The sequence below is a fragment of the Mus caroli genome, unplaced genomic scaffold (assembly GCF_978045245.1).
Source record: "Mus caroli unplaced genomic scaffold, Mus_caroli_1 scaffold_7, whole genome shotgun sequence".
Lineage (NCBI taxonomy): Eukaryota > Metazoa > Chordata > Mammalia > Rodentia > Muridae > Mus > Mus caroli.
The window spans coordinates 95,401,855-95,428,594 of record NW_028227262.1 but is presented as its reverse complement, the minus strand read 5'-3'; the positions used below and the strand labels follow the sequence as shown (position 1 = coordinate 95,428,594).

Here is a 26,740-nt window from a genome sequence, read left to right as displayed (position 1 = left end):
ATTGGAGACTCGAGGGTAAAATGGAGAAAATGCAAGTCTCTTCTAAAAAGGTGAAAGTCATTTATACAAAATTTCGCTGAGCTGACTTGGAATTATGGCTTGTAGGAGCTGTTGAAATTTTTGTCTTATTTATTCCCTACAGTAGAAGAAAAAAATCAATGGCTGCTTGGCCACTGAGACATAAGTGAGTTATGCAGGCCACTGACATAGAGGCCCAAACTCTAACAACCACATTTGCCGCTGTCAAGCCATGGGCTTCAGTGGCGCCAGCTGTAATTATGGCTGATCACCTCTAATTCAGAGCTGCCTGCCTTGATAAAGGTGTCACGGAGAGTCACTGTGGCCTCCACATCAACGGAGGATGTCATGACTGAGAGCAGCCTGCAAGTGAGAGCTGCTTCAGGCCCCAGCCCTGGGCTCACAGGAGTGTGAGGCAAATCTTAACTATTTCACTCATCAGTGTAGTGATATGGCCTGGAGCTGAGCTAAATTCTAGGGGATCCAGAGGAACAGGTCTGGACCCTCAATAGCAGGTGTCTTTAATAAGCTAAGTAATTTCCCCAGAACTAAAGTTGGAAGTCTACCTCCTCTCTGCTTTGTGGCATGTAAAGAGACATGACTGTCTGTTGTCATGATAGTGATGGTGATGGTGGTGGTGGTAGTGGGATGTGTGTGTGTGTGTGTGTGTGTGTGTGTGTGTGTGTGTGTGTGTGTGTGTGTGTTTTGAGACAGGGTGTCTTAGTCAGGGTTTCTATTCCTGCTCAAACATCATGACCAAGAAGCAAGTTGGGGAGGAAAAGGTTTATTCAGCTTACACTTCCATTCTGCTGTTCAAGGAAGTCAGGACTGGAACTCAAGCAGTCAGGGAGCAGGAGCTGATGCAGAGGCCATGGAGGGATGTTCTTTACTGGCTTGCTTCCCCTGGCTTGCTCAGCCTGCTCTCTTATAGAACCAAGACTACCAGCCCAGAGATGGCACCACCCACAAGGGGCCTTTCCCTCTTGATCACTAATTGAGAAAATGCCTTAGAGTTGGATCTTATGGAGGCATTTCCTCAACTGAAGCTCCTTTCTCTGTGATAACTCCAGCTGTGTCCAGTTGACACAAAACTAGCCAGTACACAGGGTTTCCCTGTGTGACCCTGGCTGTCATGAAATACTCTCTGAAATCAGACAGTCCTGGAACTCACAGAGATCTGCATGCCTCTGCCTCCCAAATGCCAGGGATACCGCCTCCCTGCAGACAAGAGAAATGTTTTCATAACTTACCAAGATTCACTGGCACGCACAGTGACAAGGACACTAGAATGTAGCCAAAGCTGTGATAGTGTTTGAGGGTAAAATGCAGTCTTAAGCCTTTCTTCTGCTTTTGTGGTTTAAAAAAAAAAAAAAAGTCCTAGTGAACTTCCCATTTTTTGAGAAGGCACAAAGTTGTGCTGGGAAATAGAAAGGATGGAATAAGAAGGCCAGGCTAACAAAGCTGCCAGGAGTTAGGACCATTCTAGGTACCCTGTGTGTGTGTGTGTGTGGTTGAGGGGGAATTGAGGTAGAAACAGAATTCAGCAATTAAAAGAGTTTTGTTATCATTTGTGGAGATAACATTTGGTTTCTTCACCACTCCCAGGCTATTTTCTTCCCTCTGTAATTAAGAAAGGGGGACACACACACACACATACACACTGCTCTCCCTGTACACTCTTAAACACACAGCCCCACCGGAAGGCTTATCCCATCCCCGAAGCAAGGTGACAAATGGGAAGCCCTTCTTTTGTTCTGTTGGGGCCCCATGATTTTCCTGTGCTCTCTTAGCCTAGTTCCCCCCTCCCCTTCCCGAGAGTGGAGAGCTAACCTCAGAAGGACAAGGTTGCACTTGGCTGGAGGGGTCCTTTCTCTTAGCACATTAAAGAACCACCAGAGCTGCCTGCCTGCAGAGGGAGAAATGACTTCAATTTCACCGTTCTTGGTGGACCCAGACACAAGTGCGTGTTTTGGACCAGAAGTGGTTTTGCCCTTGCTGACAGGGAGGTCAGATATGAGAACTCTCTGGAGGAAAGGTGGCTGGCACTCTGCAGCAGAAAATCCCATGCAGCTCCAGGAAAAGTGTCCATGGGCTGTGGAAACCCCATCACCTGGTTCCCAGCTGAAACCCTTGTCTTGGTAACTGGAGTTGGCTTTTGGTTCTTGTTCTTTCCAACCTGTTCCCTCCCTGGTGTCTTCTTCTTGTCTTGTTATTGCCCTGGCTCCAAATGCTGGGCTCTTTCCAAATCTGTCTGCCTATCTATCTATCTATCTATCTATCTATCTATCTATCTATCATTTATTTATTTATTTCTAGAAGAACAACGCCACCCCTGGTCACAGACCCCGGGGGGCCCACTCTGAGCTCCAATGTCAGCTGTAGGCCCTCCCCAGGCTGCACTGTTTCCTAGTCTGTTTACTGGTTTCTAAGGGCGATTGCACCGCGAAGGCCCTGAGCCTGGAACTGGGCCTGGGGCTGTTTTGGTTACATTGAAGTTTTTGCTTCAGTTCTGCCAGATTTAAATAGTGACTTCACCAGCGCTGAGCTAAAAAGGAGAAGGGGGAGGAGGGCCAGCCCAGGAGAAAGAGAGTGAGCAGCAGAGCCAGAGGGAGAGAGCCAGAGCAGGGCGCTAAAGAAGGGCCAGCGCATTACATCATCTCTTGGCCTGGAATCAAATGGGAAGGATATGACTCACTCAAGCTAGTTAAGGCTTTGGCTCAAATTCTACACACACTCATTCCACAGCTCTCCTGTTCTGCACCTCAGGAGGGAATTCAGCCTCAGTGATGTCCATGAGGTTCGTTTGTAATTTTATTTTCTGTTTCTCGGTTTTAGGGATTCTTTGGGCCCCTACTGCAGTCCGATCTGGAGTCTTCCTCCTTCCTCTCTCCTTCCTCGACTTTCTGCTGCCTTTGTTCCCTTCGCCTCCTGTTTCCCCAGCCCCTCCGCTCCTCTTCTTACCTCGAAGAGGCGTTTCTTTTCACTTTGATCAGAGGGTTTTTTTTTTTTTAAATCCTAGCACAGAGACCTGAATGAGTTTAGAAGCCAGGGGTAGGGGGTGGGGGGCAGGTATCAGCCAAGACAGCAGAAGCTGCAGGAGGAGAAAAAAAAAGCCACAAATAAGAGAGCAAAGGGAGAAGGCGCAAACTCCAGAGAAGTTTCTTTGCTGCGGTGTCGCTCCTAATCGGAGGAGACAGAGAGAGAGTTAAAAACGCAGGGACCAATCGCTGGAATGGTGATGTAATGCAAGAACCACAGGGTAGTTAAGTAATGTGAGAGGGGGGTCACTGTTGCAAAGCATTTACCTGCTCTCAAGGGGTTTTCAGTTTATTATCAATTGCAGTGACTTTAACTGGCTTCAGACTGCAGCCTCTAATTATTCACAGACAGACTTGTTTTATCTTTTATTATTAAAAGTAAAACTATAGTATGGTACTTTAAAAACATGGTATTATTACAGCTGTATATTATTTTCTTCCACCAGAATTCATATTCTCTCGCTTTCTCTCCCACCCTCCTTCCTTCCACCCGCCATCCCCTTTAAAACAGTTGTCTTTTCATAAGAGGTCTCAGTGGTGGGGTGACGGTGGTTGGGAGGGCTTTCTGGGGATAGCTTGTGAGTTGTAAATGATCGGACGCTGTTCTGTGTGGTGCTGAGGAGGGCGAGGTCACGGCTGTGCGGTTCTGCTCGCTATGCACTTACAGGAGATGTTTCAGGAGTAACATCTGAGGATGCTCGAAGGCTGTCTCCCACTGTTATCCCAGCTACAGTTAGCAGCCAGTGTGCACTTGCTTCAGAATTTTAACTTCAGGGTTTTCCATGTCGCACTGGACATGATCCAGTGCTGTTTCGAAGACACTTGTGCTCCTCCATTAATTTTATATACCGAGTAGTGGGAGGGTTGATTTAAAAAAAAAAACAACTTGACTGATTTGGTTTAGAAACAAGGTAATGTCAGAGTAATGGATTGATTGACACTGACACTACTACCTGGTGAGGAGTATTGATTCAGTCCCTAATGCTCTCTGGAGAGACAGACAGAGACTTTTGTGTTGAAAATTATCACTCCATCTCTGTATCATACATGAGTTTAGTGTTGTATATACAGTAGAAGGAGAGGGCAAACCCGGCTCACCTTGTGGCGACTCCTGCCCTTCCTCTGTCTTACTTAACCTAGCTTACCAGACAGCTCAATATGAACAGAGGCAAGGAACCCATCACTGTGAGGTGTTTGCATGTTTTATGTGAAATTAATCGTGATATGCTATAAGTCTTTCCCCTTCCCTCCTTACTGGCCAGAGGTGAAAGGGGAGCAGAGGCTGGGGAATTGCTTTCTGGAGAAAGGAGGGGTGGGTCAGAATCTAAACCTGAGTTTGCCTTGTTGGGTGCGGCAGGTCTGCATTTTAACATGGGGGTGAAGGGGCTAAATGCCTCCCCACATGTGAAGCCTACATTTCCCCATCACTGAAGGATTCCACTCAAGGTTCCCCAGCAATAGAGCAGGTGTAGTGTGTGTGTGTATGTATATATGTATGTATGTATGTATGTATCCTGAAAGGCAGGCATGGCTGTACAGCTTGCATTAGAGTTCCTGAAGAAATGCATGGGGATGCAGGGAGAGGGCCTTGGCTCTTCCTGCTTGGAAAGCTGCTTTATTTTCAGCTTGGCTTTTTTGGAATGACGTTTCCTTGTGTGGTGCGATGTGTAGTTTTCTAGCTCTCCCCATGAGGAGTATTCTGTGTGATGGAATTGATTAGGTTTTGCTGTCCAAAAGTGGCACAAGAGACGAGGAAGAAGCTCCTTGCTCCAAAGATGTCCCAAACAGGCCACACACATTCTTTCTATACATAAACTGGGGCTATGGTGCCACTGTCACTTTCACGGGCAAGAATGGCATTTATAGGAAGCAGATTCTACAAAGTCTGCATCTCGGCTGAATGTATGATGCCATTTTTTTCATACAAGTTCAAGTTCACACAAGTTCATACTTGTGTGAGAGATACTCTGTGTTGGATCCTGTTGTTTGTCTCGGTGCTAAGGCTATGTGGGTGCTTGGCAAACACTTGGTGGCTGCGCACTGGACTAAGCATCAAGTTTTTAAATGAGATTTAAAGCTAACATGTTTAAAGGTAATAAAAAAAAGTCCAAACTGCATGTAATTCTTCCATAGTTTTCCAAGACAAGATTTCTATTCTCCAGTCTAATTTCATAGCACACAGCTGTCTTTTAATTATTATTATTATTATCATCATTATTAATTTTGGTACCCAGGGTAGAGGCTGATGGTAAAGCAAGGCCTGAGAGTTTGCAAAGTCAGCATCGCTGTACATTGGGAACAACCATAACTGCTTATCTGTGAGGAATTTACCCAGGCTAAAGGTTCTGAGGCCTTAGTCACAGTGTTAAGCTCAGTGGGCATCAGGGATGTGCCAGGAACAAAGAATGCACACTTGATATTTTTTCCAGAGTTAGAGTTCATGTTGACTTAACTGTGAGCTCCTTACCAATAATCAGAAATGCCCTGTGTGTGATCCACAGAGAACTAGAGAAGGGCCCCTCGCCTGCTGTGACTTCTGGGATACTAGGTGGCACTTCTGTAATCATTTGATGGCTGCTTTAGGATGATTTTGGCAGGGGAGGCTTATTTGATTGCTGGTTTTTTTTTTTTAAGTTTGCTTAGATAACCACTGATTCACATGAGTTGAAGAATTCATGACGAATTCATGATACCATTATAGCGTTGCCTCAATTCTCCAAACAGCAACATCTTGGGAGATGATGGTCTAGAGACCCAGACAGGGCATGGACCCCATTATAGCCCAGGTCTACAAGCAGTTCTTCCCAGTCTGGCTTGCATTGGTCTGTATTCATGGTTTTCCATGTAAAAACAGAGGGTCAGATTTGTTTGTCCAGGGCTTAGACGCCACCCCTGACAAACATTCACCACCATCACCATCATGAAGAGTAACCTAGTGAGAGAAGAGGTCCCAGGGCAGTGCCTGTCTATGAACACTGTCAGGTGGCCATTGGAGGGATGCTGATGGCATCGTCCTTCTTTAACATTCATTTGGAGCTTCGAACAAAGGACACTCTGGCTTTCACAGGGGCCCCTAGGCCATGGTTTTATTCTAGAAGGAAAGGTGAAGACAAAGTTCTGGGGATGCAGGAGAAAAGGCTCAGAAAAAGAGCAACACCACGTGGATACCTAAGCAATGTTGCTTTCATCTATGACAGGGAGGAAGGGGTGCCACATCATGTGACTGTGGAGTCTCCTGCACATAGTGTGGCCTTTGGGATTCTAAAGGCCTGGGCTCAGATCACTGTCCTACTTCCTGTCTGTGTGACATCAGAAAGCCGCTGACCCTCTCTGTGCCATCTGACCTCTCGTCTCTGTAAAATATAAAGAACCAGACACCTTTGTGGACCTGTAGATTCATAAAAAATTGCCAGGGGCTGTGATTTCAGGGAACACTTCTCCTCGGGGCATTGGTCACTGCTTTGGCTTCTATTCCCCAAATGAGTCTTGATCCAGTAGCTCTCCGACCCCAGGCTTCCTTTTGTGACATCTTCCTTCTTTTTATTCTACTAATCAAGCAGCTGAGCTCAGGGACATTCCCCCAGTTCTCCCTCATATGGGCAGTCCTGGTTCTTCTCAGTTCACGGTGAAGCTGAGACCACAAACTTACAAAGGCACAAACCCATCACACAGAGCTAGCTCCAGGCACCAGAAAGAGAGCAAAAAAAGACATGCCATGGTAAAAAGGAGGCTAGGACTCAACCTATAAAGCCTGCTGGCTTTTTCTGGCCTGGGTGAAAGGGGTGAGGCAGAGCCATACAGTGTGGGTCTAGGCCTTCTCACCCACGGAAAACTGACACTTTGTGAAGAAGAAACTGAAGCAAGTCTAGCCATGAGAACTAGATTCAATTCCCAGCAGGACTAAAAGTTCACGTGTGCAATCGCACCTGCGAGTGGTGCACCCTTGCAGCTGGCTGAGGCTGCCTTTTATACCTGCCTTTGCAGGCACCACTCAGTGGTACACACTGCGTGCTTAGCGTGCATAAGGCACTGGATTTGATCCTCAGCACTGCAATCAATTAATTAATCATCAATCAATCAATCAATCAATCAATCAGTATAATAGACTTTACATAGAGAGGTCAGGTCAGGGCTTAGAAGCAGAAATTAGTGTTGACAAGGAATCTTGACATGTGCTTCTAAGTAACCAGGGTGGGAGAAATCTGGACCTATACTTAAAGCTTACAGCAGCTGGAGATGAAAGTGGGATTTTCTTCTGCTCACTCTGAGACTTGGTGGGTCTCGCGATCCTAAAAGCCTTCAAAGGGGACTTGATTTGAGTTACAAAAGCTGCCCATCTAGTTTCCTGGATGGGGAGCCACAGAGCAGAGGTGGTGGTGGGGGAGGAGCCACCAGGAGGGTGGAGTCAGGCAACACTGGAAATCCAAATCCTAATTTCAGCTTGTGATTATTATTATTTTTTTTAACACACACCATTACTCTGTTTGAAGTGTCTACTGTGAGGTTGGTGTTTTCAGAGGGCTGCGTTTTATGGGTGTTGGTAACATCAGAGGCCGTTCCTTAAATTACACTCTGGAAAACTGAAATTGACTTGGCTTAGAGTCCATCCACTGCAGAGTACACAGACATAACATAACACAGCGATACATCTTTTCTTCCTGAACCTACACTGGCAGGAGCGCTTATTAACGATCGATGCAGCAACACAGAAGAAGAAATCAATAGTCTGCTATCATCCCAGAAACCAGAATGGCAGTTAGATACTAGCCAAGACCTATCTGGACACTTTGCTCTCTCTATCAGATACCTCAAATCCCTTATCATTCCTTACTTTTCTGTCTGAATGGCTGGAATTGGCCTAAATATGCTTCCCCTGCCCCCAAAAGCACAGCCTATAAAAACTGTCAAGCAGTCTGTTAGTTATGTATTCATAGGAATGGGAAATGCTCTCAGGAGGCTGCACTGTGATATCTTGTATACTCACATGAGTTACTAGGAGTCTGTGAATCTCTAAAGAATTGACGGCATCTTGGGCTGGACCCATGGACTGAGATGGCCAGCTGGCCCTTTTGGCGCCTGTGGGGCTTGCACATCCACTTGACTGTGTGCTGTGCCCTCCACAGGACCTGCATCACTGTTAGAGGAGGGGTAGGGAACAAGCTTATTGGCAAAGCCTTGTTCCTTACTATGGTCCAGTGTAATCCTGCCTAGTGAGTACTGTTAGAGCTAGGCTTGAATCTGGCTCTGACATTTGCTAGCACTGTAACTTTTGACAATCCACGGATGTTCATACTCACATGTACATGCACATATACACAACTGTGTATCACACACCATCATCATCACCACCACCATCATCATCATCATGCAGAGAGAAATTTTGTCATTCAGTGTTCCTTTTCAAGAAGGTAAACTTTGAGCGGGTTGGAGGTGAAGTGATACCTTCCCCATACCATGAGCTGTAGGCTAGGTGACCATTTCTTTATAGATCTGAAGATGAGGTTTAAGATTGGTCTTTAAAGTAGTTTTGTTTCCGCTCTAGAAAGAACCAGGGCTTTTGTATTCCTCGCCCTTCATAGTCAAGAAGTAGAAGTCTTTCATACTCTTTTTTTTCCCCCACTACAGCACCAAGTCTTCTGTTGTATCCCATGTCTGCTTGGCTTTCTTATTTATCATAACGCTTTGGTCAGCTCAACCACTCTTTGTAAGAAAGGGCTGATCCCATTTAATTCCTCTGGAATTAATCATAATAGCAGCAATTAAAACAAACTCATCTAGTATGAATGTAGACGTAAATTGCTCTCGCCTTACGTTTCCCCTCTCGGGCTGCTCTCACCAGCATCCACCCTCATACAGATGTGTGGAGGCCTCCCTGCACATTGATGGCTTTTCTGAATTCCCAGTTTGCTCATACAGCGCTACTTTTTTCCATTCCCTACCTCTGGAAAGGGCAGCTCCAGGGGACAGGTCACAAGCAGCAACATTTGATTTAGATTTTACCCTCACCATCTGGAACCCCTTAGCAGTAGAAAAATATTTCTATTATCCTAATGCACTCATAGAAGTCTTTCAGTCCAACCAACCCACTTCACAGAGTCAGAAACTGAGAGCTCTGTAGATTGTGAAGATGGGGTGGAGAGATCGCTCAGTGGTTAAGGGCTCTTACTCCTCTTCCAGAGGACCAAGTTCTCTTCCCAGAACCGGGAGTTGGGTGGCTCATATTACTATGTTAATTTCCGCTGGAGATCTGACACTCTCTTCTGGACCTTAAGGAACCGTGCACACACTTGGCAGACATACACAAACACATGAGTAAAAATAATGAATACAAATAAATATTTTTTTTCAAATGTGGAGAGAATGAGTCTGAGGTCATAATGAGATCTCGTAGCAGAGCTGGACCTGGGATCTAAGGCAGAATGGCAAACACACACTTCTATCCCACCGGGCTGTCTGCCTTGCTGTTCTCTCTTTGCTAATCCTTCTCCGTCCTTTTCATGCCTCTTGGCTTCTGAGGATGGAGGGGTGAGGGAAAATCATGTGCAGGGTGTTAGTGAGCTGTGCTTCTAGAAGCTGTGTCCCATTCAGGTGCCCAAGCTATTAAAGACCCCACTACCCTAATGAGGAAAGAGCTTAGGGGGAGTAGACAAAATAACTTGTCTAGTTTGCCCTTAACCATAGGGCCTGTGGGGTCTAGTTAATGGGTGGAGCATGCTGCCCTTTAGGCCAGGAGTCCCAGGCCATACATAAGATGGGATAAGCGGACAGACTTCCACCAGTCTCTGCTCCTGCCTCCCACTGTGTGAGCCTGACCCACATGGAGCAGATGTCCACTGAGTTCAGAGCTGGGAGCTTCCGTAGCACTATCACCCACCCACCTGCAGGATATGACCTCGGGCCTGCTAGTCACACTGCTTCCTCCCTCCACCTCAACATGTAGGGAAGGGCTTAGACCACAATCCCCAAACAGCCAAGCGGTGCGCTGCAATCCCATAGAGGTTCCCGCACCTCGTGACCACAGAGAGCATGTCACCTCGTGACCAATTCGGAAAAGACAAACAACAACAGCAACAGCAACAGACCAGAAGGTAATGCTCAGCTGTTTTAATGACGTCCCATCCTTGACCATAGAGACAGCTTTTAATTTGTTCGGTTCAGGGTAAGCTGGCTGTCTGCGATGTCTGACAGTGCCTATGTCAGGATGCTTTATGGTAGGATGTGGCACAGCCAGTTAACCCAGCTCACCTTCCCATAGCCACTACCCAGCAGCCTAGGATTCAGATTCCCACGAATCCCCAGGGCTCCGTGGTGTGAGATGAACTAACGTCCTGACCTCAGAAGAGCTTCTAACTAGCGAATGATGGTTGTTGGGTACTTGGAAAATACACATGGCAAGACACGCTTGCTTGTGTTTGTAAATCCTAATCCGACTATTCTTTCTTAACTAGCAGTGCCCCTGTGCCTCCAACCCATTTATACACTACCTATTTCTCCCAAACTCAGGTGAAGCCTCCTATGGGGTACTAGACTAGTGTACCATAGGATCATATGCTCGTGTTTAAGGAATTGTGAGGCCAATTGATAGTGTCATTGGTAGAATTGTCACCAAGAAAAGTGTGGCTAGTGGTTTTGAACCTTTTTAAAAAACACCATAGCAGCAGCAATGAGGAATTGCTTTCTACCCAACCCAGTATACTCTGTGTGTGTGTGTGTGTGTGTGTCTGTGTGTGTGTGTCTGTGTGTGTGTGTGTGTGTTGATACACAAGTATACAGTTGGCACTCGGCACCAGAGGCTGTTATAGCCACGGCTCCAGCCTGAAAACATTTTGGGAAAATTAGTGTGTACTGAACATGTACAGACATTGTCTTCTGTTCCCTAAACAACACAGCACCATGACTATTTACACACCATTTAGACCAAATTAGGTAGCGTGAGTCAGCTAGAGATGATTTAGAGCAAACTGGGCACATGTGAGTGGTTATGTGTAACTACCCGAGTGTTTCATCAAGGGGCTTGAGCAACTGTGCATTTCGGTGTCTCCCGAGACCAATTCTGTAACTGCAGTAATGAGATGACTGTGTTCACACATACATACAAAGTACTACATATATCATGCATACATATATACATACATCATACATACATACATACATACATACATACATACATACGTATGCTCTGCCTGTTCTTTATGGAATAGTACTCCTGACTGGACATAAGGTGTCATGGGTATCTCCTTCTACCTCCAAAGGCTGGCACCAGGTTGTACTGGTTTTATCAATTTCTCACCATTTGCTCACTGTGGCATTGCACTCAGGTTTGGGAAAGCACTGATGCAGTAGAGCCCTCACTGGTGATGCTTAGTGAGGTCAGGAGACCTGGGCTGAATCCCTGCCCATGCTCCACTGCCAACATTCCTTGCCTGGATCTGTAAGCCTCCAACAAAATGATGGTGTTTGTCTTCAAACTAAGTTTAGCCTCGAAGATCTTGAAGTCTACCTTTGTGAGATCGCAGCCTGGGAAACAGGGCTCCATTTGGTCCACAGATCCTGCAGGTCCATAGGTTCTCTACTATTACCACTCAGTTCCCTGGAACGCAATCCACACAAACAATGCCTGACCAGAACTTCTGTTCAGCCCTTCCCGGTTCTGCCATTTGGCGGTTAGTTTACTTCCCCGGTGAGGCTTTCACTGAACAAGATGTAGACTTCAGGCCTGATTTCCACTGATTTGGAGGTAGGAATCCCAATTGCCCCAAATGTCCCTAGAATCCAAAAGGATCATGCCGCTGAATGTATGTATGCTTCAGTATCACATTTTGTGAATGAGGCCTGTTTAGGGAAGAACGAGTCAAAGTGACCTTTTTAGAGGGTAGGGCAGGCAGGCAGGCAGGCAGGCAGGCAGGCAGGCAGGCATGTGAGGCTTATTCATGTCATTGTGTGGGCTAGTTTCTTGCCTCTAAATTCAGTGTTGATCCCCAGTACCACCCGAGTCATTTGGCTTACACCTGGGATGATCCCATCTTCTGGTTCGTAGAAAGAAAGGCCTTTCAGTTCAGAGAGAGAGAGAGAGAGAGAGAGAGAGAGAGAGAGAGAGAGAGAGAAAGAGAGAGAGAGCTATACAACTCCCTGCACATCAAATAGTTCTTATAAAGCACCATTTTGATGAGTTAAGTGTAAATGAATTAGAAACATACGGATTAAATTCCCCTTGAAAGACACATGGGTTTAAAAATTAAGGGGGAGAGTGCCTGGCAAGATGGACTTCAGGGCTGTGCCAAACCTCAAACTGTTTGCAAAAAAAAAAAAAAGGTTTCAGACATTTTTACTGAATGCAAAATGTCATGGCATGGCCTCCTCCCCAGACGTGGCAGTGAATCTTTTAACAACAATTATATGACAAGAAAAAAGGCCTGTGAGGGATCGCCGTTTACTGACTTCTCCTTAATTGCCCTACTTCTGGAAAAGAATGCAGTCATGGGTTTAAGAGAACTGTCTGATTGACAAACTACAATTTTAAGGCTGGCAATTACTAGAAAATAACCGTCAAAACTTAAAAATACCTGCTGCCCCATGTCAATCACAGCCCTTTCTAAGTGGGATAATAAACTCTAGGGAGCTGTGGAATTGAGTATACTTTCTTCACTGGTGTCTAGAGCCACACACGGCAGCAGTTCTGGTTGCATGTCTGGCATGATGGTGCCAGTTCCTTGGAGGGAGGAAGGGAAGTTGTATGAAAGAAGACTGAAAAGAAAACCCCCTCTGGCTCACAACGGCAGCTGCTGCACAGGATGCCGCGTGTTCTGGAGAGAGTGTGGGATGCCATCGGCAGGTTGCTGGGGAGAGTCTTGAGTTCTGTTTAGCTTCTCTATTGAATAAGCCATATCGTAACTTCTCCACACGTCAGAATTCTTCCTGGCATGTGGAGACTCGGGAGCAACGTATTAAGGATCAATTATCTCACGACTGTTCTGCATGGGGTGTATGAAGTCGCCTCCAATTATTTTTTACTGGCTATTCCTGACAAAAGCAGGCTGACACTTTTACTGCCTCATTTTTTTTTCATATGCAAAGACACAGGAGTGGGTGTACAGAGAGCCAACTCAGTAAGCAGAGAGCAGTTGGTTGACAAGGGCCATTTGCTCTGTGAAGCCATCTTGTTTCACGTTCGCATGTGAGCCAGGATGACCAAGGTTTAGTTGCTTCCTTCCTTCCTTCCTTCCTTCCTTCCTTCCTTCCTTCCTTCCTTCCTTCCTTCCTTCCTTCCTTCTCTCTTTCATTCCTTCCCTTTAAAAGAAAGAGTGTATTCAGTGACTGCCAATATCGGCTTAGAAACCCCAGGGACAATAGTGAATTTTATCGAAAGTTTTCACGCCCATGCAGACCCTCCCCCCCACTAAGAGTATTTCTGTTTTTTAACTTTATTCTGCAAGCCATGGGAAAACTAGTGTTTTGTTAAGAGAATCTCATATAGCACCTCGCACTTACCTCCAGGAACCAAAATTAATGCTCTGCACAAGTCCCCTACAAGGAGAAAATGCCACAGGAAACTGCTTCCAAGTGTTCCCAGTGAAAACCTTACCGAACACTGATTGTTAAAATCTGTTTCCTGCGTATCTTACGCCTATCTACATGTTTTAAGCTCAAAATAAAAATAGACAAGGACTAAAAATACTGGAGAGAAAATGTATTTATACCAATTTTCTGTCTTGGAAAAGGCTCCATTTTCAGCAAACAGTAGGTATGAATCCTAGCTCCGTTTGACCTTTCCGTAAGCAGGCTCCATGTAGAATGGTGGTGGTGGTGGGGCACTTTTGACTCAGGAAGCTTCCAGTCTCCTGTCCAGGAGTTCTGTCCCTCTTACTCCTAGTATCTGTCCCCATCTCATACCATGCCTGCTTCATTAAAAGCACTCTCAAATGCTGCTCTTCAGTGGTGACTCAGCTACTTCCCTGAGAATCTGCAAAAGGAGTTGAAAGAAAAAAATTCTAAATGCCCATTGTTCCCATTCGGGCATGCTCAGGGGCAGCCACCTGAGTCTAACCAATGCATGCTGGCTAAATGGTTTCTATTCGCAGGTGGGGGTGTTGTCATCCAAAGAGAACGTTTTCTTCCTGCATTAAGCTATGGGTGCTGGGAGGTATTTAAAATCCTCCCCACTCTACACCAACATACTGTAACAACCCACCTAGTGTGGGCAGTTAACTAAGCAGAAGTCTTCTGCTACCAAAACCCACCCCTACACATATACCTGTGTTTGCACACAGCCCCCACATGTGCCTGCGGTGTGAGGTTAATCTTTCTTCCCCTGAGCATTTCCTGTGTCTGCTCTTCTGGGCCCTGGAACCCCCCAGGGTGTTGGGTAACACTCTATGGGGATAGCTGCCATTCCAGACTGCCTTCCATAGCTCTTCTCTTTCCCTTTATCCATGATCTTTCTCTTTAGGGCAAAATAATCTTTTATTCATGTTAGACTGGGCGTCGCTCTTAAAACACAGCTGAAGCTAAATACATGTTTGAGCCACAGTTATAAAATATTTTGTTTTGTATCGGTTGGAACTACCACCAAATGGTGTGTGGGATGCTGCAGCCAGCCTGGATGCTTAGGTCTTGTAAAAAATGTGAGAACAAAGTGTGGTAGGGGAGAGCTGGCGTTCAGGAATGAGTTCCCACTAGGTCTTAGCTTACTCCTCTAACCTGTGTTTATCCAAATGGTCTTATTTATATCTATTTTCTTTTGATAAAAATAGCTCTAAAAAAAGCAAATTTATCGCACACAGAGATGGTACATTTGACTCTCTGTGGCCCAATTTGTGCAGATTCAGTTAAACGTTCATTTTCTGACTCATCTGACTTGTAAGCTTTTGCTTTTTAAAAAGAGTGCAATTAAGAGAGGTTCCCAGGGAATATTTAAAGAAAACATAAGTCCGTGAGTGAAGCAGACAAGCTATAGGTTGAGGCCCATATAAGGAGTGTGTGGGCACCTGCCCAAAGGGAGAGCAGCCTTAAGAGCCACTCTAAGCCCACAGGGATGCCAGCACGCCTTTGAGAAGGATGCATTAGGGATGCAAATTCAGAGTCCCTTGATGATGATAAGCACTGGAAAGAAAACAGTGAAACTCATTAGAGGGTTTTGGGAACAGAGGAAGCTGAGTCTAGTTTCTGCTACCTATGGCCCAGGACCTTTTCCAGGCTCTTCTCTGCCTCTGACCCAACAATTCTAATAATTTAAACACCCCCTCCCCCAAGAATTCTGTCCATTTTGGATGAAGCCAATTAGCTCATTTGTCAAAGGGCCAACTTTGAAGTTTCATCTGTGTCAAATATGACTCACTTCAGTGAGAGCCATTCTCTGGATGGCAAACCAGCTAGAAACAGGTATCCCATGTGAAGTGCGCTGGGCGCTCTCCAGGCGCTCGTTTTTGTTAGGAAAGTGTGATGTTGGTACGAAATCCATCATTCTTACTCCATGGTCTCCTCCACATGGACAAAAAGGAGGGGTCTATTTAATAAACATGTTAGAATTTCCTATGGACACCTTTAATCATGACCACCTGAGTTATTCAAGATGTTGTCAAATGATATGTATCGTAATGAATAAATTGGAGTGTAATTCTTTATATAATCACTCTAAATTTGAAAAAAAATGTATATAATTGATTTTTTTCCATCTTCCTTGATCTTCGGGGAATTGTATTAGGATATCATGAAACAAAATATTTAAAGTGTGTTTCAAATAATGAACAAAAATTACTTCACTTAATAAAGATGTGGAATTCATTTATGAAGACAAGCACTGGCTGTGGACCAGTGAACCAAAGGGGGTTGCCAGAAGTTTGCCCTGAGCAGCCACTCTTGAATGCCAGCGGCTCTCTGGCACCTCTAAGCTGACTCCACGTTAGGAAAATAAATTCTCTCATCCATACTGGACTTTAAGATAATTGCTTTTATTTATTTCATTTAACACATACCACCACTACCACCAGCACCGTCACCACACGTGGCACAAGTTATGTCATCTTCCTTATGAAGCAGACAGTGGCTCTGACAACCAGTTATGAGCAATGAATGCCTTATTTATAAAAAAGATTACCCAGCTTATGGGTTTGATGCTTGGGAATTGAAAATAAAAGTTAAATTTTTTGACCTTTCTGGAGAGTTTCAGCAACTGAAACCACTGGCAAAAAAAGAGTGGAAAGCACTTGATTCTCGTAAGAACAGTTGAGTGGTTTGGCATTAACCTAAAGGGAAAGTCAGAAGTCCTGGAACAAACCATTTGGTATTTTCCTCTTTGTGCTGTAAGAGAAAGAGTTTAGACTTCAGGAAGCTCTGTTACCAACAGCAAACAAGCATCCTGGTGTTGCTCTGGTCGAATCTCTACAGGTCCATAAACCTTGCGACTCTGTAGGTATTCTCTTGTCTCCTTCTTCTACATGAAGCACTATGAGCTGACAGCAAGCATGAACTTTCCCAATGGTCAAATCAATCAGAATTATTATCTCTGACACATACATCCCCAGTTATCATGGACTATGAATAGAAGATATGAGGCAGGTATTGAACAATTACACATATCTACAGGTACATCATGGTATCAAGCAGGGGATATCACACCACAGACTAGATATACCTCAGATTTAGGACTCGAAGGAAGTTTTAAGAAAGTAATGTTTAAGCAAAGGTCTAAAGGATGAATAGCAACATAACAAAAGTGAAGATGGATAGGCAGTCTAGGCATAGGGCACAGGATGAGTCAAGGCCCTGGAACAGGAAAGAATTTGTTATATTCATGGAAATTAATGAAAAGTAGTACTACCTCCAAGAGATGTAGCACTTTAGCATTTAAAGGATGCTTTCTCTTAGGGGAAAAAAAAATCCTAGATGCAAAGGAAACCCATAGAAGAATGTTGAAGTACTGGAAAACATCATGACTAACCTTTTAGTTTACAAAGATTTATAAAAGAATGCAGTTAGACTACAGAGGAACAACATGAGAGGCAGAAACTGTTTCAGAAGACCAAGTAAGAGAAGATAGTGTTTGGACCTTGGCAGTGAGGATGGCGCCAGAATGGATGGAGTCCAGGTCCACTTTAGAAGTCTCCACTTGAAGGAACTTGGTGAATGATTGGAAAGACATCGTTATTTATATCTATGCTATTATATCTATGTTAAACTATCATGTTACTACCTAGACTCTGTTAGTTCACATACTGAATATATGTAAAGTTATATAGGGCACTCTCTTTGGATCACAATCTAAGCATGGAGCACTATATTAATCAAGTTTTGTCAGAGAAACACACTAATAAGGAGATGGATGGATGGATGGATGGATGGATGGATGGATGGATGAATGGATAGATAGATGGATGATGGATAGGGTGAGTGGATAGATGGATGGATAGGTGGGTGGATGAATGAGTGGATAGATGGATAGATGGGTGGATGGGTGAGTGGGTGGATGGGTGAGTGGGTGGATGGGTGAGTGGGTGGATGGGTGGATAGATGAATGGATGGATGAATTAGTGGATGGGTGGATGGATGAGTTGGTGGATGGGTGAGTGGATGGATAGATGGGTGGGTGGATGGATGCTGATGATCTCTGACTTACAGTTGTTTGTGGTGCTGGGAACATAGACTCTTTCAGCCTTCTGCTTCACTTTCAGCTCAGGACCTAATAAATCAAATGAGGTACTTTACCATAACATAACTGTTAGAATAAATAATTTTGTTCAAATATAGACTAGTATAAATGTTTTAATAATTTTTATGTAAACTCAGCTAAGGTATGACTTGCAATAGTATATGAAATACAGCTATGACTTACAAAATATACTTACAAAGTTATCATGAGTTTATCCAGATACAATACTATCGTAAGTAGAGGGCTGTCCAACTATCTATCCACCTCCTGTCTACCTACCTGACTTAAGGAATTGGCTAATGGCTTATATTATGAAAGTCAAGAGGCTCCAGAATCTGCTGTCCACCAGCTGGAGACCCAGAAGAGCAGGTAGTCTAACTCCTGGTAGAAATCTGAAGGCTTGAGAAAGAGAAGCATCCATGGGAGTTGTCCCTTCCCAAGATCTTGAGAAAGAGAAGAATCCATGAGAGTTGTCCCTTCCCAAGATCAAGAGAAGACAAGTAATCATACAGAGACAGCACCCCCATCCTTTGCTTGAGAACTTTGGTTTCTTTTAGACCCTCTGTTTGTTGTTTGATGAACACTCAAATGGAGAAGGCACATTGCTTTACTCAGAGGAGACTCAGTGCCTCCTCACAGACACACCTAGGAATAGTGTTTAGCCAGTTCTCTAGGCAGTCTCTAGCCCACCATATTGATGCTCACAACTTTCACAGGCACCAGGTGACCATCCACAGCTCAGCATAGGCCCTTAGTGAATGTCATCCCGGCTGCTTAGCAGGCGGGGCCGGTAGCATCTAATCCATGATAGTTACAATGCTTCCTTTCTCGGGTTTGAAGGATCTTTACTGTTCTCAAAATGCCAGGTTTCCAGCCAGTCCCAGTGGACACTGCATTAAAAAGTTAGAGCTATTCGTCTGGGAGCCTGTCTTCCAAGACTCCTCAAAATGTCATTCTGCACGATAATAAATGGCAGATACAAATAAATAACATGAAGATTGTTATCTGTTTTACACCTGTGACTGTTTGTACATGAGAAGACATTGTCCCCTCTCCTGCTCTTTAGGACATTGCTTTCCTTCCCTGTTAGGCTTAATGTTAGGGACAATCAAGAAGGGGGCTGTTGCTATTGTTCAAGGAAGATGGAGTTCTAGAGCACCCAGTGAGAAGTTCTTCACCCATTTCCCTTGACTTTTAGACAGATATATTCTTAACTGATGGATTCTTTCTCTGAAATACGCACTTGTTGATCTCTTCCAACGTCAGCTTCCTTAACTATGGGAACCACGGGAACGGATGTCAGTTTAGTGTTATAAAGCTCTTTGAGGTTCTTGGTCAATTGTTTCTATTTTATACATAAAGCAGTGGAAGTTCAGAGGCGTTTAGGACTTAGCCCAAGGGCCCCAGGTGAATGAGGGGCTGGCTGAAGCAGTAGTGGCCCTGTGGGTTGTTCATACTCAAACCTACGCCACCAACAACTTAGTTCATTTTACCGCTTTACTTCAGATTGACACATCCAGAGAAGGCAGCACTGAGACTTTTCTGTTCTAGGTCACAGCTTAGGGCTCTGAGGAGAGACTTGGCTCTCATCACAGGCCAGTGTAGGGGCTTCTCAGGGAGCCATTGCTTCCTGTGGGTAACATCATGTGGTATGTGCTCAAGTGTACTGCCAGTCGCTTTCAGTTTCTATTTCTAGGGCAGATTTACTCTCTGTAGCTGAAACTGACGTTTATGCTGCCTGCAGTCCTACCACAAATTAAAATCAGACCCTGAATCTGTCTGGGGAAGATGTTTATTAAGCTGTAGGAAGACATCTAAAATGAGTCCAAATTACATTTTAAATGTGAAACCCCAAATTCCACCTTAATTTAAGGGCAGGAATAAGACTGTCTGGAGAGTAATTTGGGTACCGTACAAGTCACCCCTCTTTGGCACAACACAAGGCCACCAGGGGAGAGAAAGGTGCCTCTACATGTCTTTTTCCAAAGTATTTCCACCTAAAAGATTTTTTGTTTGTTTGTCTGTTTTCCTCAATGAACCTAAAAGAAAACCAAGCTTTTTTAAAGACTTGATGTCCTTAACAGATGTAGACATTTAAATTTTTAAATTTTATTTATCCACAACTATTCTATACCTTGTTGGCTTTACTGGTTTTTGAGGCAGAATCACACTATGGAACCCAAGCTGACCTCAACTGTGACCCTCTTGTCTTGGCCTCCCAGGTGCTGGGATGAGAGGTGCGTTCCACTGTGGAACACCTTCAAATGTATTCACAAATATGGTGACAAGAGGCTTGGGAGAAACAGCAAAGAAAAACAGGTCTAAAAGTATTCAACCCTGGGGCTGATAAGACTGCTCAGTGGGTAAACGAAATGGCCACACAAGCCCTATCACCCGTGTTTGCTCTCCAGACCCCATAGTGGAAGAAAAGACTGATTCAAACAGTCCCTCTCGTTCACACATGTACATACATACAAGCATGCTAATGATAACTAAGAATAAAGTGAAGCCTAGCTTCCAATGTTTGACCCAGCTAATTTATCCAAAATTCAAGTCCTTTTAGGTTTCATTGTTGTTGTTGTTTTGGAGGTTATTTTATTTTGTTTTGTTTGTCTCTTTTTTTTTTTTTTTTTGCCTTTTAGTGTGTAATCTGCCTGCTGTGTTTGTATGTGTGGTGAGTGTGTTCATGCACAGAACATGGCCACTGTCTCTATCTTGCTACTTAGTAACAGAAGCAGCGCTGACCCTAGGGAAGCAGCAGCCATGGCCACTTGCCTGTGTGTCCAGTCCATCCCAGGCTGAGAAGGCCTCTGAGATCCTTCCCTACAAAGTGCGAAGTATATACCGAGTATCCTAATTGCAAACTTTATTGCTGAGATTTGATTGTTTCAGATTAGTATCAGTTCAGCTCCTGCAAAGCCAGTAGACTTTGAAGGTAGCTCTGGGAGGTTGTACAAAAGAATGGTCATGACTTCCTAGAACCCCTGCCCTGCTCCAATGTCCCTTGCTTAAGACAAGGGCTAATCTGACCTGACCACACCTTCCCTAGAAGTCAGAATGCTGCTTCATGTTACCATGGTCTTTAAAAAAAAAAAAAAAAGACAAGAAAAATCAAAAATCAAATCATGACAAGGAGTTGGAAGCACGGCTCAGGGCTAGAACAACTGCCTCACCTGTGTGAGGACTTGGAGAAAGAATTTTAAAAGAAAAATTATCCTTGTCACATATAAATCATACGGGTACCACTGTGAGGAATTGAGAGACAGGATAGAATACAGTAATCTCATTAAGTCATTCAACAACTATAGCTCTTACTGAGCGCCAAACTCAGTCTAGATAACTGACACACTGTGAGAGCCAAAACAGGGCAATCTGTTCTGGCAAGTTCTCCCAGAAGATGGCAGGTACTCCAGGCATCCCAATCATGCACTTAACACACATCCTTTGGTTTGTTTCTGGATTTTTTTCCCACACCCCTTACCTCCAGTCTTATAAAAATATGATATTAACTTGTTCTACAGAATGATACTAGTAATGATCTTATTTTCTAAATCAGATTGTATCATCCTATGCAGAGAATATAGGTTCGCATCCTCCAAGGGCCAAAGATAGTCTTTCAAATGTTCTTCTAGTGATCCCTGGGACTTTGACGCCACAGCTGCATGGTCCTGTTGAAGGAGAAGCAGCAAGATTGAGCGGGATTGTAGTCTGTTGCAGAACCAGGAGGCAGCTAGCTGGGCTTGCCAACCAATCCAGGCACTGTACTCATGTTAGAGAATGGCAGCCTGCACAGCTCTGTGTTTGCTGTGGAGCACCCTGGCTAAAATAACTGAAGATAGACCTCATTTAGGATCAAGAGGTCTGCCCTCTCTCCTGCTCCTCCTCCCTTGAGCCCAGGAAAGACAAGAAAGCAACTATGATTTTAAGAGCCCAACAAAGTGTTAGGCAAAGCTAACAATTCAGCTAGCCATTTGGCTGTCTTTCTCTATGTGCTCTTGGGACATCCGAGTTTCTTACTTACTTCCTGTGATGTTCATTTCTGGTTAAGCTGTTGCTGTTCTGCTTTGATTGTCCTTGAGAGTCACTCTGACCACGGAGTCATATGGAAATTGAAGACTGTTCTGTCTCGTCCCACACTTCCCTAATGTGTCTTCTGTTGAGTAAAACAGTTGTAATTCTGTGCTTCCCTCTTTAGGTCATGTGAATTTTCCTATATGTTGCTGGCGCCTTCTCTGAGTTCTCCCTCCCTCCACCCCTCCCCCATCCCTGCACTGTGTTCAGCCTCAATCTAGCCAGGGTTTCTTCAGCACCTGGACTCATCCTATGGGCTTGGGGAACCTGTACCCTCTGTCAGGGCATAAACTCATCGGGTGTTTACTAAGCTGGGGTGGGTAGAGGGGCAAGACCTTTTCCTTTGGAGAACAAGGACTCCTCCTAGAGCCATTACTTCATCATTAAGAATAGAAATTAGACTGGGTGTGGTGGCACTTTAATTCCAGCACTCACTCAGAAAGCAGAGGCAGGAAGATCTCTGAGTTCTAGTCCAGCCTGGTTTACATAGAGATCCAAAATAGCCAGGGCTACACTGTAAGACCTTGTCAAAAAAAAAAAAAAAAAAAAGAGGTACAAGTAGGTAGACTGGGGAGTTATTATCCAGTGCCCTATCATTTGGTTGTCATTTTTAAGGTTCCCTCCTCAGTAACATCAAGTATAATGGAATATAAAATAGAAAGAATAGAATAGAATAGAGTAGAATAGAATAGATCAGAACAGAACAGAACAGAATGGGATAGAATGGGATAAAATGGAATAGGATAGAATACTTGCTCTTGGGAGATTCAAGCTTTCAGCAGCTGGTTGCCTAGACATGTATGGTGTCCCAAATGTCAAAGCTACTCCCTGTAGAGCAGCAACGTCTCCCTCTCCTGCAGGCATACTCACAGAACAATGAATTCCAACACCAACTCCTAATGGACTGGGGTGGAGAGTGTCTCAGATATGACCTCCCTAGAGATGTACAGGAGGGGCTCTTGGCCTCAAGATTCCAGAAGAGATTAGGTAAAGGCATTAGAGAGCCTCACAGAATCCCATGAATCCCACAGGCCCAGGAAGGCCAGCCAGAGACTCTTGGGCCTTTTCTGGCCTCTACTTCCACTGGTGCTGCTTGGAGCTGATGCCAGTCAGGGGCAAACTTCAGTTGTAAATTTGGAATCTAGGTGCGGGGTCTTGTGCCAACTGCAGATTCCACCAGAAATGACTCAATTAAAAGATACTGACTGAGAAGCTGCAAAGCCAGGAGAAACCTAAGCAGAGCTGCTGGCAGGCAGAGAGCTTGGGTGGGGGTGGGGCCCTGCCTGCTGTCTAGGAACCCAGGGAGCTCTGGGCCTCCATGGAATCTGCAGGCAAGAGTAGTGGTGACTGCGTGACTGCCGCCATGAATTATTCATGTCTGGAGGATGAGAAAAGCAGCAATCTCGTGTCGATGGCTAGGCTCATGCTCATAGGCCTGCCTATTCGCCCTTAGGATGCTTATTAAGAGGAAGAAGTTGTGCTTAGAGACCTGCCTCTGGAAAGAGAGGATTTCTCCCCGCCAGCGAGAAGTGCGTCCTGCTTTGAGCCACATTCCTTGAGTCTGTGGTTCTGCTTTTGCTTGCCTTTTCAAAGTGTGACTTTATGAATGATCATCGACTGTGGAGCTATTGGCTGACTGACGAGCCGTTATCGTCCTGTGTGAGCAGCCGACCTGTGGATAAAGCTAAAGTGCTTAGGAATTTAGGATCTTTTATAAAAAAAGATCATCGTTACAAAGAACTGTTAGCTCTTTACGAGGGAAAAAAATCACGTTTGGAAATGGATTCCCCCTACCCCCCCCCCTAAATAGTACATCAGAAATGAATCCAGCCGTGTTGGGGGTTAACTCAAATGAATCCGCCTGACGGCAGGACTGATTCAGATTAATGGTGCAGAAATCAGTCATTAAAGAAGCCAGGAGGGAAAACAATGATTTAATAGTCTTAACAGAATGGCCCTAAACTTGGGTTTCTCCTCCTATTACTCCTCCTTCTGCTTAAAGTGCATGAAAGCTATAGTAAACCCTCCTCTGCAGTGAATGCAGGGCATCTGCTATAAAACCCTCGAAGACCCCAACAGGATGCAGATTGCTGGCTGTATTTTTTGTTTAACTACCATTGACTTCTCACAGCCAGGCTTTCACTTAAAGAGAAAGAAGTTTAGTTTCCAAGACATCAGATACTATGTCTATAAAATAAAGGCAGTAGGAGTATCTGATTGATAAATACAGAGGCCCAGATTGAGCCCGTGTGGTGAACTGAGTTTCAGATACTCCTGGCAGGGACGATGCACGTTGACCACAGTGTGGGGTAACTGGTAGCCCAGAGAAGCGAGCCCGGGGCACCATGCTGGATAACCCTAAGGTCAGTCATGCATCCAACTAGGGAAACTATATAAACTGGACACATGAATGTGGAACCATTCTTGGCCTTCTCTTATGAAGCACCTAAAATAGCACTTGAAATGGGAACTGGCTTAGTCGATACAAAACCAAATGGATGTAGGACTCACCTGACAGCTTGAGTTTAATTTAAGGGGCATGAGTAAAAGGTACATACGACTTCAGGGTTTTCAAGACCAGAACAGGCCCAGCCGGCACAAGATTCTGTGCTCAATCCCTAGTACCAGAACAAAGGAGCAGAGATGGTTTGGGTGAGTCTGTAGATGAAAGCCGGAGTTTGGCTTATGACTTAGACTCGGTTACATTCTTCTCAGAATTTAGCAAAGGTAATTGTTTGAGTACTGTGCTGCAATATCTGTTGCTAGTAGATAAGATCCTATGTCTCTATTGGTTTCATCGATTCCAGAAGTATTTGTGAAAGACCTACTTTCTATATGTCCTGCGCTACCTAAAAGTTCAGAAGCACAGGCTATGATAGATAAGATAAACAAAAATCTCTGACTGAAGAAACATATTGTTATTTATATTTATACATAATGGCAAGGAAAGATTCTTCTTCTTGTCTCTACTCCTACTTCAGTAGAACCCAGTGAGGGCCTCACCTTGTCAGGAAAATCTTATGAATCTGAGCAACAGACCCAGGTTTGCTTTCTAAAATCACTTTTTAAAAATCAGTCAATCCTTGTTGAATTGTAATGGGGAAGCTAAGATGGTAAACACTGAGACAACAGAACATACACTGTATGTTTCCCAATGGGAAACTAGGAAAAGACTATTCTATCAATGACCTAAGAAGCCAAACCATTTCCCCCACTGAATGGGAATATACAGCATCTTGAAATACATTCATTTCTTAATTCATCATTGATGGTTGACTGATGGATCGATTTATTGGTTGATTAAGTATCAATAAATAGTATCATGAAAAAATACAGGGTGTATTGAGAGCATTATTACAGAGCCCCAACCTGATGGAATTGCCCGGGAAAGGCAATGAGAACAGCTAGGGTTAGAAGTCTGTGGTTAGAAGGAATATATAGATGTGCTACCTGGAATGGAGCAGAGGCTCAGGACTACAGGTAACAGAGAGCAAGGCTATGGTGGGGAAGGGGGAGGCAGAAGCCTTAGAAGGTTGTTGTATTCTTTTACAGGGAGATGGACACACAAGCTACATAGCAGTAGCTTTATATATATATAGGTTTTAAATGAGGTAGAAAATATGATACGTATCCAAAGGCAGAATTCTCTGGTTAAACACATAAAAGCCACAGGCAGGGGCAGCTCTTTATCAGCAGAGACTCTTGCTTGAAACTAGGCTATCTGGGACAAGGAGGCTGCATGCTTTCCTTGAAGCTGCCTTTCCTAGGGCTGAATATGAACTCCTTCGTCGCATTTTTCAAAGAGGGGAAACACTGTTTATTTCCCATCTGTCTTTAGGATCTTAGTGGTGAGACATTGTGAAGTGTGAGCTCACTCAAAAAAGTTATAGGCAACAAGATAATTCACTCTCTCTCATATTCTTTAATTGGAACACTAATTATATAATTTTTTAAAAAAAAATACGGGTTTAGACACATTTCTTGTTTTCCCAATGACTGCTTCTGTTGGCTTTTGTCAGTAAAAGCAAACACCCAGGACTGGTCTCTGGGGAACCAGTTTGGTTCCATTTGAGGAAATATTTGCAAGAGTCTTTTCTAAGAAATAATGTGATGTCACTCTGCAATTCTCTAAAGTTATGAGTGAGAAGGGTCCATTCTCTTCTGTTGAAGGGCTGGGAAACCTGAAGCTGGTGGATCATTAAATAAACAGATATGCAGGAAATGTTGAACATTGCATGTTCAGTAATTAATGCTAAAGACTTATGGTCTTTAAGATCTCAACTTTAAATCACAATTCGTTGACAGAAATATGATTTTCTTGGTCAAACTGACACAAGCTAGAGTCATGTTAAAAACAAAGGGAACTTCAGCCAAGGAAATGTCTCCATAAGATTGGCCTGTGGGTAAGCCTGATTGATGTGGGAGGGAGCAGCTCACTGGGAACAGAGGCAGCCCCTGGGCAGGCGGACCTGGATTATATAGGAAAGCAGGCCGGGAAAGCCAGGAGGAGCAATCCAGTAAGCAACATTCCTCTATGGTCCTACTTCAGTTCCTGCCTCGGCTTCTGATAATCAATTGTAACCTGTTGGCAAAAATAAACCCTATCCTCATGAAATTGCTTTGGCCATGGTGCTTTAACACAGCGACAGAAACCTAAATTAAGACAACTATATTTAATCTGTTGTTTGATTGGTGCTTTAGAATAATAAGAGAAGTAATAACAGCTATTTTTTATTATTCACTATATTTAATATATGTGAGAAATCATTTAATGCCATGAGTAAATTTTATTATCAACCCACGTGTGATGGTTGATTTTAATGTTTCAATTTGTTTTAAATTAATATTACCTTATCACATAGCCAGAGCTAGGGAATTATACTGATTGCTACATTTATGTTGGAAGAACCACCCCAGATGTGGGCTGAAACTTCTAGTCCCAGCATAGATTTTAAAAGGCGGAGCAGAA

General features: G+C 44.2%; 1 protein-coding gene across 1 annotated transcript in view; it reads left to right on the top strand.

Annotated features, from left to right (window-relative positions):
- Nucleotides 1-2,746: 2,746 nt before the first annotated feature.
- Creb5 (cAMP responsive element binding protein 5) overlaps nt 2,747-26,740 on the top strand; it is a 124,848-nt gene continuing 100,854 nt past the window's right edge. Inside the window, exon 1 of the mRNA XM_021164793.2 lies at nt 2,747-2,815. Within this exon, the coding sequence (XP_021020452.1) occupies nt 2,805-2,815 (11 nt within the window). The 5' untranslated portion in view covers nt 2,747-2,804. The remainder of the gene's footprint in view (nt 2,816-26,740) is intronic.